Below are 22,048 nucleotides of genomic sequence, written 5' to 3' on the forward strand. Positions count from 1 at the left end.
CATATGTGTCAAAACCCACAAAACCTACCACAAGGCAAAACATTGCATTACACCATAGCCTATGTGTATGTAACAGTATGTTTATGTATATATTTTTATTTTATTTACCAGGTTAAATTATCATTGTAATTGCGCACATTCCATTACACTATAGTCTACGTGTACAGTACCAGTCAAAAGTTTGGACACACCTACTCATTCCAGGGGTTTTCTTTATTTTTACTATTTTCTACATTGTAGAATAATAGTGAAGACATCAAAACTATGAAATAACACATATGGAATCATGTAGTAACCAAAAAAGGGTTAAACAAATCAAAATATATTTTATATTTGAGATTCTTCAAAATAGCCACCCTTTGCCTTGATAGCTTTGCACTCTTGGCATTCTCTCAACCACCTTCAAGGGGTAGTCACCTGGATTGCATTTCATTTCAGGTGTGCCTTGTAAAAAGTTCATTTGTGGAATTTCTTTCCTTTTTAATGAGTTTGGGCCAATCAGTTGTGTTGTGACAAGGTAGGGGAGGTATACAGAAGATAGCCCTATTTGGTAAAAGACCAAGTCCATATTATGGCAAGAACAGCTCAAATAAGCAAAGAGAAACAGTCCAACATTACTTTAAGACATGAATGTCAGTCAATACAGAAAAATACGTTTCTTCAAGTGCAGTCTCAAAAGGAAGAGTTACCTCTGCTTCATTAGTTAACTGCACCTCAGATTTCTGCCCAAATAAATGCTTCACAGTCCAAGTAACAGACATCTCAACATAAACTGTTCAGAGGACACAGCGTGAATCAGGCCTTCATGGTCGAATTGCTGCAAAGAAACCACTACTAAAGGACATCTATAAGAAGGGACTTACTTGGGCAAAGAAACACAAGCAATGGACATTAGACCGGTGGAAATCTGTCCTTTGGTCTCATGTGTCCAAATTTGAGATTTTCGTTCCAACCACTGTGCCTTTGTGAAACGCAGAGTAGGTGAACGGATGATCTCTGCATGTGTGGGTCCCACCTTGAAGCATGGAGGTGGTGTGATGGTGTGGGGGTGCTTTGCTGGTGATACTGTCTGTGATTTATTTAGAATTCAAGGCACACTTAACAAGCATGGCTACCACAACATTCTGCAGCAATACGCCATCACATGTGGTTTGCGCTTAGTAGGACTATCATTTGTTTTTCAATAGGACAATGACCCAACACACCTCCAGGCTGTGTAAGGGGTATTTGACCAAGAAGGAGTGATGGAGTGCTGCATCAGATGACCTGGCCTCCACAATCACCTGACCTCAACCCAATTGAGATGGTTTGGGATGAGTTGGACCACAGAGTGAAGAAAAAGCAGCCAACACGTGCTCAGCATATGTGGAAACTACTTCAAGATCGTTGGAAAAGCATTCCAGGTGAAGCTGGTTGAGAGAATGCCAAGCGTGTGCAAAGCTGTCATCAAGGCAAAGGGTGGCTTTTTTGAAGAATCTAAAATGTATACACTTTAATTGATTACTACATGATTCCATGTGTCATTTCATAGTTGTGATGTCTTCACTATTATTGTACAATGTAGAAAATAGTAAAAAATAAAAACCCTTGAAAAGGTAGGCATGTCCAGACTTTTGACTGGTACTGTATGTAACAGTATGTTTATGATGTATATATATTTTATATTTACCATGTTAAATGATCATTGTAATTGTGCACACATTGACATCAGACATGCACCTACCCCCATGCTCGGTTGCTGATGAATGCAGGAGCAGGACAAGACACCCTCCTTTTGACTGATATAAGGGCATGTACGTGATAGGCCTATCTGGCTTGTGTGATAATATGGTCATAATGCTTCTTGACAGTGTCATAAAGTGTATTTTCTTAGTCCAAGTAAAATAAAACAGGATGGTCCTAAATCTTCATTACTGTCATAAGGTGAATGCACCAATTTGTAAGTCTCTCTGGATAAGAGCGTCTGCTAAATGACTTAAATGTAAATGTAAATAGAAAATACTCTACAAGTTATTAAAACATTTATTAAAAAATACATGACTAAACAAAAACAAAGGATTTAAAGAGAAACTTTCAAATGAAAGGACATTTCTTGGCAGGAAAAAAACTAATTTGAATAAATGTGGGTTTTGACACTCTTATGTAGGTGTCATAACCAGCGATAAAATAACACAATGTCACAACCGGTGTAAATATATGCATCATGACAGTATTATAACAGGTTATGACCGTATCATAATGTGTTAACACTGGGTGTCAAGTAGTGTTACCAAAATAATAAAAAAAATCTATAAAAAATGGTCAGTGAGTTTGACTCGTTGCTTCTACAACGATTCTCAGCAGCACAGTTCATAACAGCATTGAAAATTAACACAAAAACGGGTGACAAATATTTTGGAGAGTTCCTACAGTAGCATTCTGTAAATCTCAGTCAAGTCCACATCACTCCAAATACACAATGCCTCCGTGTTGCCCTTACCAAAGCAGCTACACATGAGTAGTTTTCAGTTAACACGGTTTGGCTTTTCAGTCATAAATAAATCATTGTTGTTAGTATTGATAACGGCCTCTCTTTCCTCCATGACCCCAACCAACGCCACCTCCTACTCCACCCCCTCCTCGCCAGCCACCCTTACCCCCTCCCCAACTACCACCACCTCCTCGACCACCACCACCACGGCCGCCAAAACCTCCGTCTTGTCTCTTCTGCCAGGCTGGCATCTCAGGGAGGGGGGCATCTATCTCAGAGGGCCGACCACCGCGATCTGGCACCCTCCCCATCAGGATCTATAGAAGTGAAATACAATGGTAGGTCAATGACAGGACAATGGCTGGGGACCATGGACCCTCATTTGGTCAGTTATAGTGCTTTGTCCTAAAGACTCAACACTTTTGTACACTCAGACATTTGCACACAATGAACTTTGGGTCACATTACACAGTACCTTATTGACGGCACAGGCAGTATTCTCTCTGCTTGAGCCACTGCTGGTCTTCACCACATTGCAGATGTCCTCCCTGGCTGCCAGCAGGTGAGCCAAGCCCACAGATGACATCTGGGCCAGGGAGTGTCTCTTAGGCTGGTAGGCCCTGGCCATACAGTCAACTCTCTCCTAACAGAAAATGGGTAGTTTGTTGAGCATAGGACGTGCACAATGAGATTCTTCATAGAAAGCAGAAAGGGTGTAGCCTGCCGATTAAGGACAGTATCACTAGTAGCACTGTGCCCTGATGAGGAAAGGGTGTCACTTTAGACCAGGGATGTGCAGATGGCGTCACACCCCCTTTTGTTGGCCTGAAGATCAACCCCCCCCCCTCAAAAGTTTGGACACACCTACTCATTCAAGGGTGTGGTTAAGAGAATGCTAAGAGTGTGCAAAGCTGTCATCAAGGCAAAGGAGGGCTACTTTGAAGAATCTAAAATATATTTAGATTTGTTTAACACTTTTTTGGTTACTACATGATTCCGTGTGTGTTATTTCATAGTTTTGATGTCTTCACTATTATTCTACAATGTAGAAAATAGTACAAATAAAGTGAGTAGGTGTGTCCAAACTGTTGACTGGTAGTGCAAGTATTCAGACCCTTTACTCAGTACTTTGTTGAAGCACCTTTGGCAGTGATTGCAGCCTCGAGTTCTTGGGTATGACCCTACAAACTTGGCACACCTGTATTTGGGGAGTTTCTCCCATTTTTCTCTGCAGATCATCTCAAGCTCAAGTTAGATGGGGAGCGTCGCTGCACAGCTATTTTCAGGTCTCTCCAGAGGTGTTAGATCGGGTTCAAGTCCGGGCTCTGGCTGGGCCACTCAAGGACATTCAGAGACTTGTCCCGAAGCCACTCCTGCGTTGTCTTGACTGTGTGCTTAGGGTCGTTGTCCTGATGGAAGGTGAACCTTCACCCCAGTCTGAGGCCCTGAGCACTCTGGAGCAGGTTTTCATCAAGCATCTCTCTGTGCTTTGCTCCGTTCATCTTTCCCTCAGTCCTCCAGTTGTAGAAACTTCTCAAGGATGATCAATGCACTGGAGTATGCACTTGAGCTCAATTTCAAGTTTCATAGCAAAGGGTCTGAATACTTACTTTTATTTATTTGCAAAAAAACGTCACTTTGTCATTATGGGGTATTGTGATGTCATTATGGGGTATTGTGTGTAGATTGACGAGGACATTGTTTTATTTAAGACATTTTAGAATAAGTCTATAACGTAACAACATTTGGGAAAATGTATTAGCCCATTTAAGCTAACATTTTGTAGATTGTTAAGTTAGCTGGCTGCGGTATTATCTAAACTTGTAGTAATCATGGTCAAATTACTGACTGGGGGGGCACCATTGGTTTTGTTAGTCACGGTCACTCAGATATAATAAAACTGCAAAAAAAATTCTCCATCCTTTAGCAAAATGTGTATAATTGCAGTCAATTAGTTATAACATTTCAATATCTTCTCTCCACCCCATGGCAAAGTGTAGAATTGCAGAAACTTGCTTTAAATGTAACATTTTCTCTACACACCATGGCAAAATGTGTAAAATTACAGGAAATTAAGTGGAAAACATGCTTTTTTTTGTTCTTGCCGCTGTTAAGAGGGGGCCGTTAAAAATGCTTTGCTCACAAGGCATGGGGGGTAGCAGCAATTTTGCCTAGGGCCCCCAATAGGCTAGGGCCGGCTCTGACTGCATGTGTGGGTATGCCTTCCGATTTTTTGTGGCCCCCACCCCAATCAAAGTTGCACATGCCTGCTTTAGACTATTGAGATGCACCCAAAGACTCCACCTGCCTTGGCTCTGTCTGACCAGCCGAAAGACTGCACAGTGACGTCCAGACGTTTGATCAGCAGCCTCCGCCGACACTCATACTGTGAGGACAGGACCGTGTTGATCTGCTCCAGCCTTTCCTGTGGATACAGACAAGGCCCAGAGTCAATGGACACACTTGACATCCCCTCATGCCTTTGCAGGAATTATGAATTTTGCCTGCACGAAAAAGGGTGAAAGTCTGAATGCAGTCTGCTTACCCACTGTTCACTGTCGAGAGTGTTCTTCAGCACTGGCTTTCCAATGTGATCCTTTGGAAGCTCTTGAAGCACTGCGTTTATCTGGAAATACAGATATACAATGCATTTGTTGAATACAAAGATAATGATACAATCAAAGGCTATGCATTCGGCACTTTCTCAGACTTTCTATTGGGTTAATTAAGGCCATTTTTGCAGCTTTGGTATTCCAGACCTGAGCCTAGGGAGGAAGTATCGGGTGTGCAAGACTAACTTAGACACACCTTTTGTTCTATCCTGGAGAACAGCTCTACTACTTCCTGCTCTCTTGGCAGTGGGAGCTTCAGTGTTTCACAGATTGCCTGGAGATCGTTTCGGTCTTTGTGTTGTTTGTCCTCAACAAGTCGGCTCTTCACTATCTGTGCAGCTTGTACCTCTGAGCCTAAAAACACTGCAGAATAAAGATATGAGCCACAGGCAAAAATCGCATTAATGTAAAATGGAAACTGTAAAATATATGTCAGAACCATGGCAGATCAGCAACACACCAAAAGGGTATCATAACATGATGGTACTCAGACCAGTTTTCTGAACAAATATTCACTTCAGTACTTACATACTAGCTTTAGATGGTCTTTTTTATTCTGCAGCCCTCCCTGTAGAATCCCGGAGACAAGGCCTTGATAGGGACACTCCAACTCCTTCAGCATACCACTCATCTCCAACTGAAGGCCATCAGTATCACCTAAACACAACGTTTCAACATGAAATGCACACACCAGTAGAAATCCACTTTTTCGAGCTGAAAGACGATGGCCAGAGCTTACACATGATGTTGCACAACAATTTAAGTCAATAAGTCCGAGTTGTAGTCAAAGTATGATATATTTGAGCTTGAAGTGACAAATCTGAACTGACCACTTCGTGGAAATCCGTGAATGTGGTGTCTTTTCCTATGATATTACATACAAATTATTTTCAGCCTACATTTCGTTTCAGGGCTAGGTTTTATTTTAATGTTACCACCCACCAGCATGGCATTGTTTAATAATCAGAAACAGCTGTAAAGTTATAACTCTTTGCGGCTGAGATGAGCCAATAAGCAGTGTTGTGTTGGAGACCACCTAAATCGAGACCGATTCCAGACCAAGACCGGAGCAAATCGAGTCCGAGCCAAGAACGGAGGGGGGAGCCGAGAGCGAGACCGATTCAAGACCGAGAGGGGTCCAAGACCAATTCAAGACCGAGAGGGGTCCGAGACCAATTCAAGACCGAGAGGGGTCCGAGACCAATTCAAGACCATGATTGTAATTTTGGGTCTTTGAGTGTCAAATAACACTATTTGACGTGTCAAAAAAGCTTGTTGACCAATCAGGACCTGAATATGACTACACGTCAAATAATAATTTAACGCGTTAATACATTTTTTAGGTAGTTACTACACATTGACTACACTTGTATTTCATATGTCACAACGATTCAGCGATACGTACGCTATGATGCTGGTAAAGTTGTCTCTCGCACTGACAGTGCTGGTCATAAAAATAAGATAGCTAGTTCAAGGATGTAAACAACGTAGTTCTTCCCCAAAAACATAGCAAAACAACAATCTGTTTCAGTAACTATGGTTAGTTAGCTAACTAAACTCAGCAAAAAGAAAAAAAAGAAACATCCCTTTTTCAGGACCCTGTCTTTCAAAGATAATTCGTAAAAATCCAAATAACTTCACAGATATTCATTGTAAAGAGTTTAAACACTGTTTCCCATGCTTGTTCAATGAACCATAAACAATTAATTAACATGCACCTGTGGAACGGTCGTTAAGACACGAACAGCTTACAGACGGTAGGCAATTAAGGTCACAGTTATGAAAACTTAAGACACTAAAGAGGCCTTTCTACTGACTCTGAAAAACACCAAAAGAAAGATGCCCAGGGTACCTGCTCATCTGCGTGAATGTGCCTTATGCCTTCTTGCAGCATGCCTGAGGACTGCAGATGTGGCCAGGGCAATAAATTGCAATGTCCGTAATGTGAGACGATAAGACAGCACTACAGGGAGACAGGATGTACAGCTGAACGTCCTCGCAGTGGTAGACCACGTGCAACAACACCTGCACAGGATCGGTACTTCCGAACATCACACCTGCTGGACAGGTACAGGATGGCAACAACAACTGCCTGAGTTACACCAGGAACGCACAATCCCTCCATCAGTGCTCAGACTCTCAGCCTATTGCAGACAGTCTGAGCACTGATGGAGGGATTGTAGGCCTGTTGTAAGGCAGGTCCTCACCAAACATCACCACCAACAACGTCGCCTATGGGCACAAACCCACTGTCGCTGGACCAGACAGGACTGGCAAAAAGTGCTCTTCACTGACGAGTCGCGGTTGTGTCTCACCAGGGGTGAAGGTCGGATTCGCGTTTATCGTCGAAGGAATGAGCGTTACACCGAGGCCTGTACTCTGGAGCGGGATCGATTTGGAGGTGGAGGGTCCGTCATGGTCTGGGGCGGTGTCACAGCATCATGGGACTGAGCTTGTTGTCATTGCAGGCAATCTCAACGCTGTGAGTTACAGGGAAGACATCCTCCTCCCTCATGTGGTACCCTTCCTGCAGGCTCATCCTGACATGACCCTCCAGCATGACAATGCCACCAGCCATACTGCTCGTTCTGTGTCTGATTTCCTGCAAGACAGGAATGTCAGTGTTCTGCCATGGCCAGCGAAGAGCCCGGATCTCAATCCCATTGAACATGTCTGGGACCTGTTGGATCGGAGGGTGAGGGCTAGGGCCATTCCCCCCAGAAATGTCAGGGAACGTGCAGGTGCCTTGGTGGAAGAGTGGGGTAACATCTCACAGCAAGAACTGGCAAATCTGGTGCAGTCCATAAGGAGGAGATGCACTGCAGTACTTAATGCAGCTGGTGGTCACACCAGATAGTGACTGTTACTTTTGATTTTGATCCCCCCTTTGTTCAGGCACACATTATTCCATTTCTGTTAGTCACATGTCTGTGGAACTTGTTCAGTTTATATCTCAGTTGTTGAATCTTATGTTCATACAAATATTTACACATGTTAAGTTTGCTGAAAATAAACGCAGTTGACAGTGAGAGGATCTTAATTTTATATAGTTTATATAGCTTGGTGTCATCATCTAAAATAACCTTCATTTATAGGACAGGTCTTATTTGGATAATGGTGGTCAGACCCATCTGTGAAGCTAGCCACAATAAGGATTAGCCACAAGTGGATTTTGTGGTTAGTCTTCAAAAAAAATATTATACTATTTGTATTCATTTGCATCCCTGTCAATGACATACTTTTATTTGAAGGCAAACCGCAAATTCCACTATTGTGGCTAGCTTCACAACACATAACCCGGTCCGGTCGAGCCTCACTAGCCAGATGAAACTAGCTGGCTGCTTATAACGTTAGTTTTGTGCAACTGGGTTAAGTTGCTGGCTAGCTATTTATTTTCATGAACTGTAGTTCAATTTCAATAGGCGAACAACAAGTTGCAACCTAGGTAATACTTACAAGAATTCCTAAATCATTGCTAAGAATAATGAAAATTACTGCAGTTTCTACTGGTCATTGTTTTCAGGCTGGTTGTATTGGTGCTATCTAGGTACCAAGCTAAAGCTAGAAGTTGCGGTCAAACAAATGATGCTTTATTACCAAAGCGGTATTGTAAACACATCATTCGTGGCCGGTGTTTGCAGACTTTTGTACAGCTTTGACAGTGCTACTGTATCTTTTTTGACACGCATAGACCCAAACGGCGTTCCATAGTATGCATGTCGTGAAGCTAACAGCAGTGACGCTATTACTGTGTAACTCCAGTAGGGCAACATCTGAAAAATAGTGCACTTAGTAGTGTGTACCGGAGCCCGACAAGTCAGCGAAAGCCAACATCACCCACGACAGAGAAAGGTTGATTGTCAAGGGCAATGAATTCCATTATCTTGGCGTTAATGGATTTCGCCTTTCAGTTGTCTCACTGAAATTGTCTTACTCTTTCAAATGACTGCTCGACTTCTTGACTGCTCGAGCCACACAGCAGACATTGTGGGCTAGGTTAAAAATGCTGCGTTGCATGTGCAGCGCAACATTTTACGTTGCGTCATTACGTCATGTACCTACGTTATATAGGTATGCACGGTAGCTTTGACATAGGTTTTTAACATCGCCGTTAAACAAGACATCGGGTGCGATACCGATGTTGGCATGTTTAGCTAAAATTTGTCCGATTCCGATATATTGTGTATTCCTAGTTTTTACCAAACGAACTACATAACATGGTAATAATTTATTTGAATGGTAGATCTCTATTGATAAACTGGGTAAATCAAGTTGTAACCTAGGCCTATTCACACATGACTGCAGATTTAATAGGAGTGTGTGCATGCATTGCATCCATTTGGGACTTATTTTATTGTACTGATCAACAACATTTACAGTCGGAAGTTTACATAAACTTAAGTTGGAGTCATTAAAACTCGTTTTTCAACCACTCCACAAATTTCTTGTTAACAAACTGTAGTTTTGGCAAGTCGGTTAGGACATCTACTTTGTGCATGACTAGTAATTTTACCAACACTTGTTTACAGACAGATTATTTCACTGTATCACAATTCCAGTGGGTCAGAAGTTTACATACACTAAGTTGACTGTGCCTTTAAACAGCTTGGAAAATTCCAGAAAATGATGTCATGGCTTTAGAAGCTTCTGATAAGCTAATTGACCTAATTTGAGTCAATTGGAGGTGTACCTGTGGATGTATTTCAAGGCCTACCTTCAAACTCAGTGCCTCTTTGCTTGACATCATGGTAAAATCAAAAGAAATCAGCCAAGACCTAAGAAAATAATTGTAGACCTCCACAAGTCTGGTTCATCCTTGGGAGCAATTTCCAAACGCTTGAAGGTACCACGTTCATCTGTACAAACAATAGTACGCAAGTATAAACATCATGAGACCACGGAGCCTTCATACCTCTCAGGAAGGAGACGTGTTCTGTCTCCTAGAGGTGAACGTACTTTGGTGCGAAAAGTGCAAATCTATCCCAGAACAACAAAGGACCTTGTGAAGATGCTGAAGGAAACAGGTACAAAAGTATCTATATCCACAGTAAAACAAGTCCTATATCGACATTACCTGAAAGGCCGCTCGGCAAGGAAGAAGCCACTGCTCCAAAACCGCCATAAAAAAGCCAGACCACGGTTTGTAACTGCACATGGGGACAAAGATCGTACTTTTTGGAGAAATTTCTTCTGGTCTGATGAAACAAAAATAGAACTGTTTGGCCATAATGACCATCGTTATGTTTGGAGGAAAAAGGGGGTGACTCGCAAGCCGAAGAACACCATCCCAGCCGTGAAGCACGGGGGTGGCAGAATCATGTTGTGGGGGTGCTTGTTGCAGGATGGACTGGTGCACTTCACAAAATAGATGGCATCATGAGGCTGGAAAATTATGTGGATATATTGAAGTAACATCTCAAGACATCAGTCAGGAAGTTAAAGCTTGGTCGCAAATGGGTCTTCCAAATGGACAATGACCGCAAGCATACATCCAGAGTTGTGGCAATGGCTTAAGGACAACAAAGTCAAGGTATTGGAGTGGCCATCACAAAGCCATGACCTCAATCCCATAAAAATGTTGTTGACAGAACTGAAAAAGCGTATGCAAGTAAGGAGGCCTACAAACCTGACTCAGTTACACCCGCTCTATCAGGAGGAATGGGCCAAAATTGACCCAATTTATTGCGGGAAGCTTGTGGAAGGCTACCCGAAACGTTTGACCCAAGTTAAACAATTTAAAGGCCATGCCACCAAACACTAATTGAGTGTAAACTTCTGACCCACTGGGAATGTGATGAAAGAAATAAAAGCTGAAATAAATAATTCTCTCTACTATTATTCTGACATTTCACATTCTTAAAATAAAGTGGTGATCTTAACTGACCAAAGACAGGGAATTTTTACTTGGATTAAATGTCAAGAATTGTGAAAAACTGAGTTTAAATGTATTTGGCTAAGGTGTATGTAAACTTCTGACTTCAACTGTACATAGAAATAGCTAAATTTAAAACAGCAATGACGTCATTCATGGGGCGAGAGGGGGGGGGGGCGGCACGGAGTCAGTTTGCAGAGGCAATAGATCATCTTTGGGAGAGAAGTCAGAGAGACTGATTAAGTGAATTAATAAAGTTTTGGTGGCAATCAGCTTTGAAATCAGTGTATTTTGCATTATGGTTTGCACAAAGTACCAGGGTAGTGAATTGATGATAGCTTCAGCTGTAAGCCAACAAGATAGCTGTGCAGAGACGATAAACAAGCTATTTTCAGGCAAAGTGTGGCTCAAACATAAAATCTATTTAGATTTGTTTAACACTTTTTTGTTTACTACATGATTCCATGTGTTATTTCATAGCTTTGAAGTCTACACTATTATTCTACAAAGTAGAAAATAGTCAAAATAAAGAAAAACCCTTGAAATAGTTGGTGTGTACAAACCTTTGACTGGTATTGTACATACAGAGAAATTATATTGACCACACAGGATTTTGTAATAATAAAATTGGTATATAAACTCCCCATCACATTTCCCCAAGCCCAACATGTCTCCGTCCAACCCCCCATATACATTTTTTGCTGCAGTGCTGCCTGCCAGCAGTAATCGTGAGAGATTCAATAAACTGTCATTGTTAAGTAACATAGTAGATGCAGTGAACAGATGGGAGCTGTGAGTTGATGGTTCGGATTACGGGATGCCAAGGTCATATTTTCTGATATTCTGGTCCAGTTAAAGGGTTGTTCAGATTCACTTAGATCTGTGGACCATACTTTCGGTCAGAATATGAGCTTTTCAAAAGTTGTTTATATATTATAGAGATAGAGTTATAAATTCCATCATTAGATGGTTTGGTAGTTGGGTTTCCCCAAGGGACTCCATAGGCCAGCATAGCTGACCTAAGTTTTAAATATAGAAAAAAGGAGTTGCCTGGTAATGTGCATGTGTCTTTCAAATCTTGGAGTGTGCAAAGCTGTCATCAAGGCAAAAGGTGGCTACTTTGAAGAATCTCTCATTTAAATTATTTTGATTATTTAAACACTTTTTTGGTTTCTACATGAGTGTTATGTGTTACCCCCGACAAGACCCAGGGTCTCAAGCTTAATGAGGAGTTTGGAGGGTACTATGGTGTTGAATATTGAGCTGTAGGCAATGAACAGCATTCTTACATAGGTATTCCTCTTGTCCACTACCCTATCCCATCTGGACAAAAGGAATTCATTGACTACATTAGCTAGCAAGATATGGTTAGCATTATAGTTAGCTATATAAGGTTAGCATGCTAGCTACACTGACAGCGCCCTATTTGTTGGTGTTTATCAATTACACTTGGAAATGTCCACACCCAATTCGTGAAGTAGTCTTCGTCATTCTTCGGAGGTGGAACCTAAACGTGCATTTCCTCTCTAGGACAAGAAACTACATCTAAATAGTGGTGCCAACTTCCTCTGGGGGGGGTTCCTTTAACATGGCAATCACTAAAATATGAAATAACTGGAGACGTTGGTTGTTTTCAACCTAATCTACTCATGTTCGCATAAGCCGATTTATGGACCTTCTATATCCGGGTTGCATCCGGTTAACACGGCTCAACTTCGCAAGCACTCAGTGCACACAGGGAGCAGCACTGACGTCCTCATGTCATCCAAAAACATGGGAGACATTGGATGAATATAAAAATTGTATATCTTTGGCTGTGAATGACGGGGGGGGGGGCATTAAATTCTATGGATGTTTAGTCCACAAAGGTAATGACTAAAGTGTCTTATTTGGAATTTTCAAATCTGACTTCTCTATGTGGTCGTCTATGGAAATGGTCTTTCTGGGTCGAACTTCAGTTAAACTGCAGTACTGAGTAAGACCGTATGTGCAGTCTAAACCATGCTTCTAGACCGGAACCCTGGCCCCTTGGTTACATTAGCTAGGTAGTATGTGATTTAACAAAACAGTGAGGTGATGATGTCTGATGGTATTTTGGCTCACCAGAACCTGATGTACTGCTCTCTTCCAGGTCACATAACGGTTTCAGACGGGATTTAAACCACATGCATAGGTTGACATACTCAGGCGATGACAGTCCACCTTCACATGCTTTGACAAGCGTCTCCTCACCCTGCAGAGGTCCGTCATACCTGCGCACCAAAAGACAAATTTAGCTCGAGAACCCAGGGCGGCATTCATACGTAATTTACGTCGTAATGCGCTAGTATTAGCATACCGAACATGCATGGATGGGAAAACTGGCTAGCATCGAATCATGATAGCACTTGGATTTTGCATGATGCATTTGCGAATTAATGAGCATATACTTTGAATACCACTGTCTAGGACGACTACACTATATTGACAACACCCATGTACATTTGCTAGCTAGCGGTTAATCGCTGATTGAGCAGAGTAATCCGTGATGCCATCAAATGGCGGAGTGTGGTTTGCTTACCCGATTTGTTCCAGAACATCTAAAATATCACGTTCCATTGTGGCAGACAACAATATCAGCTGATTCCTTCAAAGTTATAGATATAAAAGTGAGTGTGTTGACATTGTGAGACACAAACATACATTATTAGCTTAATTCATCGGCTAGCTAAAACCATCCCGAGAGTCAGGAGTAACGGAAATTAAATCCGTAGTGGAACATTCATGTTGGTTACTTTTGTTCCGCTCAGTGTGTTCCCTTCATATAGATAGATAGAGGACTCTACTGCCCAAAAGCCAGCTTTAGCATGGGAAGGGTTTTGAAGTAGTGAAGTGGGACCAGTGTGTTATGAACAACATTAGTGTGAGCTTGAGCAACAATAGTGGAATCGCTGATTCGCCGTTAAAATAAAAGTCCCCCATTGAAACTGACGCAAACTGATACAAATAATGGAAACATGCCACAATAGGACAAGATAATGCTAAACAAGACTGGAATGTTGTTATATAAATTAAAGAAAATACAATTATTAGTTAATCTGACCAAAGAAAATCTGTTTAAATCGCACTGTGGATGTATTTGACTTCAGAATTGCATTGGAGGCTTACTTGTATGCATTGTATAGCGTAACCTATGGATTGTGCACCCATGAAATGGGATATCAGCCTACTGGTCCAACTCTCCTTGTAGTTTAAAAGGACCCTCCCCCTTGTACTGTAACATAAATTGAACTCCCTCCCCCCTCATATAATTAACTCAAAATAATATTTATGACCAAAAATAGCAATAACTGTAGCAACCATGTGTTTATAAACGTGGAATTCTTCAGCATGCTTTTGTGGCACAGTTGATGCTACACAGGGATACAGGCCAGAAGGTTGAGGGTTTGCCGGCCACCACAGACGAGCTCACGCCATAGCCAGCTGCAGACATTGATCAGCTAGGGGGAAATCAGATTTTCAACATTTTGATGCAATATTTATAATTATATAAAATATATGCAATGTATTTTCCAACAACAATTTTCTGTGCCAATGCACCACACAACCAATAAACAAAGCATACCGACTTCGGGCACTCCAATGTCATGTTTTGCGTTTTCAACGCCACAATAAATAGACTATGTCAATCTCGACAAACAGAAATACCCCCCCCCCAAAAAAAATATATATATTAAAAAATTCTTATAATAATATACATCCCTCTATACCTTGTAGGCTTACTCAGTATCGCAGGCTTGGCATGACAATCTCCTCATGTCATTAAACGTGTTGGTGTTTTGTAACAGATGTCTCTACATTCATCAATTGGCTGCTGCACAGTTCGAATTGATTGATTGATTTTATTTGTGATTTTAAAAAATGTAAGTGACCGGGATTGCAAAATAAAGTCGCGGAGTTAGTTATTTCCATTGTGGTCCCTATTTTTTTAACATAAATTACATCTACAATTACATATATACAAACACATTACAGAGATAGAGACGAAAAAAGTGGGGAATGGTGAGTTTAAGTACAATTCTTACGAGCTTGTTTGGCTGGTAGCTAATTCTTTAGATGTTTCTGGCTGCTGGTTAACCATGATGTGCAGGCATAATCAAAGTGACACTGGATTAGCACACTTGCCAGTCTTTAGGGTGTCTATAGCTAGGTTTCCATCCAATTGACGACAGATTTTCATGCGAATATTCTAAAATCTTCATAAAGACAATATGCCATTTCAGTTTCCTTTAGGAAAATTTGGCACCGGACGACATGACAGAGAAGATTTTAATTTCCTGGACATTTGAGAAATTTCCTGGACATCCATGTGCATTCCGATCTGACCTGTCGCAGCCAGCACCATCAATAAATGAGGGATGTTGGCCAAGGCAGCCCCCCGCACCTCTCTGATTCAGATGTTGGGTTAAATGCAGAAGACACATTTCCTTTTCAGTTGAAGGCATTCAGTTGTACAACTGACTAGGTATCCCTCTTTCCCTTTCCCTAATGAGGCACAAATACATGTCCTTAAAAACAGCTTTAACAAACTACAATTTTTTTCCCCTTGTGTTTCGATGTGTAGCATGTGCAAAACTTTGCCTTTTTTGGGGGGGGGGGCTACTCTTCTAAAATAATAATTGTCCACCTCATGGTTCACATGTCAGAGATTTGAGCACTAAATGTATAGAGATAGAGAGATATAGATATGCCTGTGGCATGCTACAATACCGGCATGCATTTGTTTATGTCAGATGGCTACTGCATCTGCTATACAGATGTAGACATACAGAAGGAGGCATTTTCGATCAGAACATTTCATATAAAGATAATCATTACACTGTTAGTTTATAGGAGTAACTCTGGTATGCCCGAAACAGACTTCCACACATCAAGTTCAACTGTCAACTTAACATGTCATAGGCATGCAGTAGCTAAAGCTTAATAAAAGACACACCAGACCAAACCTTCACAAACGTTTCTAAACTTTATTAGGGTAATATCAAAAGTAAGTCCAGCAATTGTTTATAGGGAAAATATGAGCAGAAGAGCGAATGTAAACCAGAGAAAAAACGCACTTCCCTTGTTCTGTCCCTAATAGGCCTAGTTGTCTTTTGTTGAATTTATATAGCAACATTCCAACCTTGTTTAGAACATGATCTAATCCAATTGTGGCATGTTTTCACAATTTTTTATCAGTTTGCTTCAGTTTTAACGGGGGAGGCTTTTATTTTGAAGGCGAACTGCCGATTCCACTATTGTTGCTCATGCTAATGTGGTTCACAACACATGTTCATCTGGGTTGAACTTCCTATGGGTTAAAGAGATTCTCTGATACTTTTGTAAACCTTTTTGCCAGTAGTTCTGAAAGTAGTCTGACGAGCCAAAAGTTGTGCCTGAAAATGGCATACTACATCACATATATGCAGATATGTGCACCACGTCATTGCTCTCTCTCTCTCTCTCGCTCTGCTGTGTGTGCATCTTGCTAGCTGTCACTCAAATGGCGAGGGGCTGAAGCTCATTGACTAGAATTCGAATTGGGGGCTGGCCCAAGTGGGGTAATATGTAGGGAAAATCGTGCAGCACAGCTTTCAGAAAAACAGTCGCTTTCAAACTTGGGATTTCTTGGCTAATTAAAGGTAACACAGTAATTCTGCTCATAGATGATGCATGTATGAACTATTGATTGACACATCAAGCCCAAAGCGGGAGGATTAAAAAATATTTAGTAGTCTAAGGGACTGTGCATTGTTTATAATGAGGGATACCTGGAGAAAATTGGATCTCTCTGAAATGAAAATGGATGGCCATTGGCTATTGTAAAAAAATCAATCAATCAAGTTTATTTTATATAGCCCTTCGTACATCAGCTAATATCTCGAAGTGCTGTACAGAAGCCCAGCCTAAAACCCCAAACAGCAAGCAATGCAGGTGTAGAAGCACGGTGGCTAGGAAAAAAAAGAGGATAGTCTTAACAGTGCTAAAGTTGTCTATCAACTGTAAAAATGTAGGCAACAGAACCAGCTACAACTGAGGAATCTGATCATCAATGAATTCAAGAAAATTACATTCATTGTTTAACACAGCAGCCACATATCATCAGATAGGCCTACATGCACTTGTGGGGGAAAAAACATTTGGGAAACTATCATTTTCTAATCTATTATATTTTATTCCACTATATTGTTGTTACAAAATAGATTTGTGTTGACTGTGACTAGGCTAAATTAGCAAACTAGGCATCCATAGCTCACCACATGATACTCAAACCAGGATGGCCACACTCGTGTTTCTAAAAGTGAATGACTGTATAGCCTAATAAGGCATTTTCATTTCATTATTATGTCATTCTAACTATTTCATGTTATACAGCCTAAATGCTAAATGCATAGGCATGTTGTTGAAGTGCTGTTCTTAAAAACTTCTTATGGCTGCATCCCGCTACCGGGATTGATATGACAACAGCCAGTGAAAGTGCAGGGCGCCAAATTCAAACAACAGAAATCTCATAATAAAAATTCCTCAAACATACATGTGTCTTATATCATTTTAAAGGTAATCTTGTTGTTAATCCCACCAAAGTGTCCGATTTCAAATATGCTTTTCAGCGAAAGCACTACAAACGATTATGTTAGGTCACCACCAAACCACAATAAGCACAGCCATTTTTCCAGCAGAAGATAGCAGTCAGAAAAAGCAGAAATAGAGATAAAATTAATCACTAACCTTTGATTATCTTCATCAGATGACTCATAGGACTTCATGTTACACAATACATGCATGTTTTGTTTGATAAAGTTCATATTTATAACAAAAAATCGGAGTTTACATTGGCGCGTTACATTCACTAGTTCCAAAAACATCAAGTGATTTTGCATAGCCACATTGTTTCAACAGAAATACTCATCATAAATGGAGATGATAATACAAGTTATACACATGGAATTATAGATATACCTCTCCTTAATGCAACCGCTGTGTCAGATTTCAAAAAAACTTTACGGAAAAAGCAAATCATGCAATAATCTGAGACGGAGCTCAGAACAATAGCCAAATTAGCCGCCATGTTGGGGTCAACAGAAACCAGAAAATACATGATAAATGTTTCCTTACCTTTGATGAACTTCATCAGAATGCAGTCCTAGGAATCCCAGGTCCACAATAAATGCTTGATTTGTTCGATAATGTCCGTTATTTATGTCCAATTAGCTACTTTGGTTATCGCGTTTGGTAAACAATTCCAAAGTCACAAAGCCCGTCCACTATAACGTGACAAAATGTCCAAAAGTTCCATAACAGTCAGTAGAAACATGTCAAACGATGTACTGAATGAATCTTTAGAATGTTGTTAACATACATCTTGAATAACGTTCCAACCGGGGAATTAGATTGACTTCAGTTGAGCGATGGAACGGAGATGCCTATCAAATGAACGCGCGTGGTCAGCTCGTGGCAGTGGTGACTAATTCCTGTCTCCTTCGGCCCCCCTTCACATTAGAGTAATCCGACAAAGTTCTATTAACTGTTGACATCTAGTGGAAGCCGTAGGAAGTGAAAACTCATCAATATCTCACTGTAATTTCAATGAGAGCTTGGTTGAAAATCTGCCACCCTCAGAAAAAATTCAAACAGGAAGTGGAACTTCTCAGGTTTTTGCCTGCCAAATGAGTTCTGTTATACTCACAGACATAATTCAAACAGTTTTATAAACTTCAGAGTGTTTTCTATCCAATACTAATAATAATATGCAAATATTAGCAACTATGACTGAGGAGTAGGCCGTTTACTCTGGGCACCTCTGTGCACCTTTCATCCAAGCTACTCAATAGTGCCCCTGCAGCCATAAGAAGTGAATGAGTTGTTGAAATACTAAGCCTCCTGCCAGCCTGTACTGTGTCACAAATGCTTCACAATTGGTTTCTATAAATGGCAGACTATATCCTTGAAATAATAATAATCATTTATTGGGTTACCTGGCTTGGTCCTGACTTATCTAGACTTAGTATGTTGTTTAATAGCCTGTTGCGACGCTCCCGCACTTTTTTTCAATACGAGAATTCCCGAGACTTTTGTGAATGGTCAAATTATTTCTGTAAAATTAATTCTGATAAATTCTAAATACATTATATTTAGGGCTAATAAAATTCCATGAAAACGATAGAATTACAAACTAAATGCATATGTAGTCTATAGCAGCCTAGAGGTAGGTAGCCTAAATGGTGGTTTCTTCCCTTTATTCTTTCTCTATGGCGGTGGCATGAATGATGAACTAACTGTAGGCGTGTGTGCAGAGGCGCGTCGGTCGTTGGCGTGACTACTTTGAGTGTGCCAAATCAGACATAACAAGAATAACCACAGACAGAAAACTCTACCAGGGGTGGCTAAAACCGCTGTCCTCAAAACAGTCTTGTGCGACGCACTTGAATTTGCCCTACTGTCCGAGTGCTTAGCTTACAGAAACGTACCACCTCTATTGTACATGCAGACTATCTGATCTACTGCATTGACCTTACCATCACACCAACGAGATCTAGGCTCCAAATGCACTCGTGTCTGCCATGATGTTCATAAAACTCCACGGACCACCCAGAACGATACGTGACCACTGCTGTCCTTTCAGCACCACAATTCGAAGGGCGCTCACGTCACTCAAAATAACCGTTAAGGTGTTGCCTATGTCTAATTAGACCAACTCATCACTTATTATTATGATTGTTGTTATTATTATAACAAATAGAAGATTATCACGTCACACAATGGTGCTCGTTTATTTTAATTGTTTTATTGAACCTTTATTTTGACAAGGGGTTATTGCTGTCTCTTCTCCAGATGAGCCCTGTATAGCACCACGATACACTTCAGTTTGGAGGATATATTAGCACGGGTGTTGTTAGGCCCACTCTGCAAACCGTGCCAATATATCCTCCAAACACCGACTTTGAGGGCATTATCACTTTTATACAATGGGTTACCAACATATTCAAATAATGTTTTACATATTTTCATTAAAAACGTTCTTTTGATTAATGTATTCATATTTCATCCTTCCACAATATATAGTCCTGGCACAAATCTAGGGTTGCTTCCCAAGCCAGCTGGTCGGTCGTTCTATTATTCGGTTGCCAGAGACTCGACCCAGTCGTTAATTATTTTTGTTCTGTATCTATTGACGCGACCCAGTCGTTCTTTACAAATATTGTCTGGCAATGTTCTTATTCCTTGCTCACTAGCTAACCAACTACGGCTAATTTACAGTCACGTCAAACAGTGCAGCCATAATAACAACAAAGTATTTGCGTTTGTATTTGTTTAAGCTGTTTTCTAGTGACATTTATTTGGTTACATCCATAACATTGAGCTAATGATGCGCAAATTCACTTGGCATAGAAAATGTGCTCTCTTGTCAGAACACTGTTGTTCAGAGAAGCTAGCCAACAACACAGCTAACACAATCACTCAAACTGAAGCTGGAAAGACTCCAAACTAGCTGCACTTCGTTTCGTTTGACCTGTTTTCTACTGACATTTCTTTGTACATATCCAGAAAAATCATGCTGATTCATGATTTCGACTGGCTGAGAAAAGCTGCCTGGCTGTCGTCTTATCCAGACTTCCAACCCCTACACATGCATTACTATGGATCAGCTGGAGATCGAATTTCAATACTGAAACAATTTTGCAGATGTCAGAGACAGACAGCAAGGTTTATACAAATCTCCACAATTGAAAACTCATTCCTAGTCTAAAATAAATGGGAGATGTCTAGATGCTTTTTACAGTGGAAATCAAGTTTATAAATTGTCTGGCTGGGTTGATGAGACAGTGGATTGCGCTGTGAGATGGAACAGAGTCAATAGGCATGTCAATGTCATAGAGTTCGCAGGTGGTAAATTGTGGAATAGACATCGACTGGAATGCGGTTTTAACGAATCAGCGTCCAGGATTAGACCCATCCGTTGTATAAATCAAAATACAATAAACACATTAAACTACACAATAAAATACACGTTATTATACACGACAATGCTCGAAAAGCAAAGCACAATTATTTAAAAAAAAAACAGACACATTACTCAGTAAAAAGGTTCCCTAACAACCATCTAAAATGTCCTAGAGGCACCAATTCCTCCTATTTTAAAGTAGATCATTCCACAGGTAAAATGCAAGGAAATTAAAGGCTGAAATTAAAGGCTGACAGTAGACTATAGTTCTGTCTGTCAAACAGATAGGCCTATCTCTTATTTCTTGAATATGAAGAAATAGGCTCCAACACAAAGTACTCTTGTTGTTAGTAACCTAAAGTCAAATTAAAATGATGTCTGTTTAAATGAATTAGGCCTTCTGGAATTAGCCTACTTTCAGCACCCATGCGCTGTCCATCTCCATGGTTGCTGTGTCATAGTAATGCAAGTTATGTAAATTACTCAAGTATGGCTTATTGTGAGGTCAATAATTCTGACAAATAGCTTCATTATGGGCAACAAAACATATTGTTTTTCTTCAACTGAATTATAGCAGTAGGAAGCTTAGGACCCCAGGAAGAACTAATGGGGATCCGGAATAAAATACCATCTTCATGCTCTCCTTCTTAAACTGAACAAGATATCAGTAGGCCCAGTCCACGCACACAGATATAGCATTTTTGAACAAATCGACTTGCCTCGTGAAGTGCCACCGTATACAGCACAGTCATTGGCTAGGCAGTACAAAAGGGTATATTTACATCAGCAAGAGCAGGGCAGGCCGGGGCTCATGCTTGGTAACGCCTATCCATTGCGGTGTGTAATGCAGTTTTGCCTAGTTTAAATACACCATCCCATCAGGGCAAAAACTCTGGCAGGAAGTACATTTTCTAAGAAATATAACTTTGCCCTGTGCTTCTCTGAGCATGCTCTTCATATAGCCTAGGCCTATAGCCTACAGGATAATTTTATTGAGACCACACTAGGCACATTATACTGCGAGCCCAGCAGAGAATCAGGGATGAGGGGTATCATCGGGAACACATGAAATACTATTATAAGCAACTCATTCTTAAACCCTGATGAATATGACATTTAATCAATTACAAATT

General features: G+C 40.7%; 1 protein-coding gene across 1 annotated transcript; it reads right to left on the reverse strand.

The window, feature by feature from the left end:
- Window positions 1-2,004: 2,004 nt before the first annotated feature.
- fam98b (family with sequence similarity 98 member B) lies at window positions 2,005-13,726 on the reverse strand. Its single transcript, XM_071365681.1, has 8 exons — window positions 13,515-13,726; window positions 13,058-13,206; window positions 5,611-5,739; window positions 5,279-5,445; window positions 5,016-5,096; window positions 4,779-4,895; window positions 2,946-3,113; window positions 2,005-2,787 (listed from the first exon to the last, which is right to left on the reverse strand). Exons 1-8 carry the CDS (start codon window positions 13,550-13,552, stop codon window positions 2,551-2,553), a joined length of 1,086 nt encoding a protein of 361 aa, XP_071221782.1. The 5' UTR covers window positions 13,553-13,726; the 3' UTR covers window positions 2,005-2,550.
- Between the last annotated feature and the right edge of the window lie 8,322 nt (window positions 13,727-22,048).

This window comes from Salvelinus alpinus, chromosome 25 (genome assembly GCF_045679555.1).
Source record: "Salvelinus alpinus chromosome 25, SLU_Salpinus.1, whole genome shotgun sequence".
Lineage (NCBI taxonomy): Eukaryota > Metazoa > Chordata > Actinopteri > Salmoniformes > Salmonidae > Salvelinus > Salvelinus alpinus.

Coding starts and splice junctions, on each gene's coding strand:
- fam98b (XM_071365681.1), bottom strand. CDS start 13,552: ATGGAACGTGATATTTTAGATGTTCTGGAACAAATCGG. Junction 5,740..13,057: donor GAGCAGTACATCAGGTTCTG/GTGAGCCAAAAT, acceptor CGTTGTGTTTAG/GTGATACTGATGGCCTTCAG. Junction 5,446..5,610: donor AGACCATCTAAAGCTAGTAT/GTAAGTACTGAA, acceptor TTTATTCTGCAG/TGTTTTTAGGCTCAGAGGTA.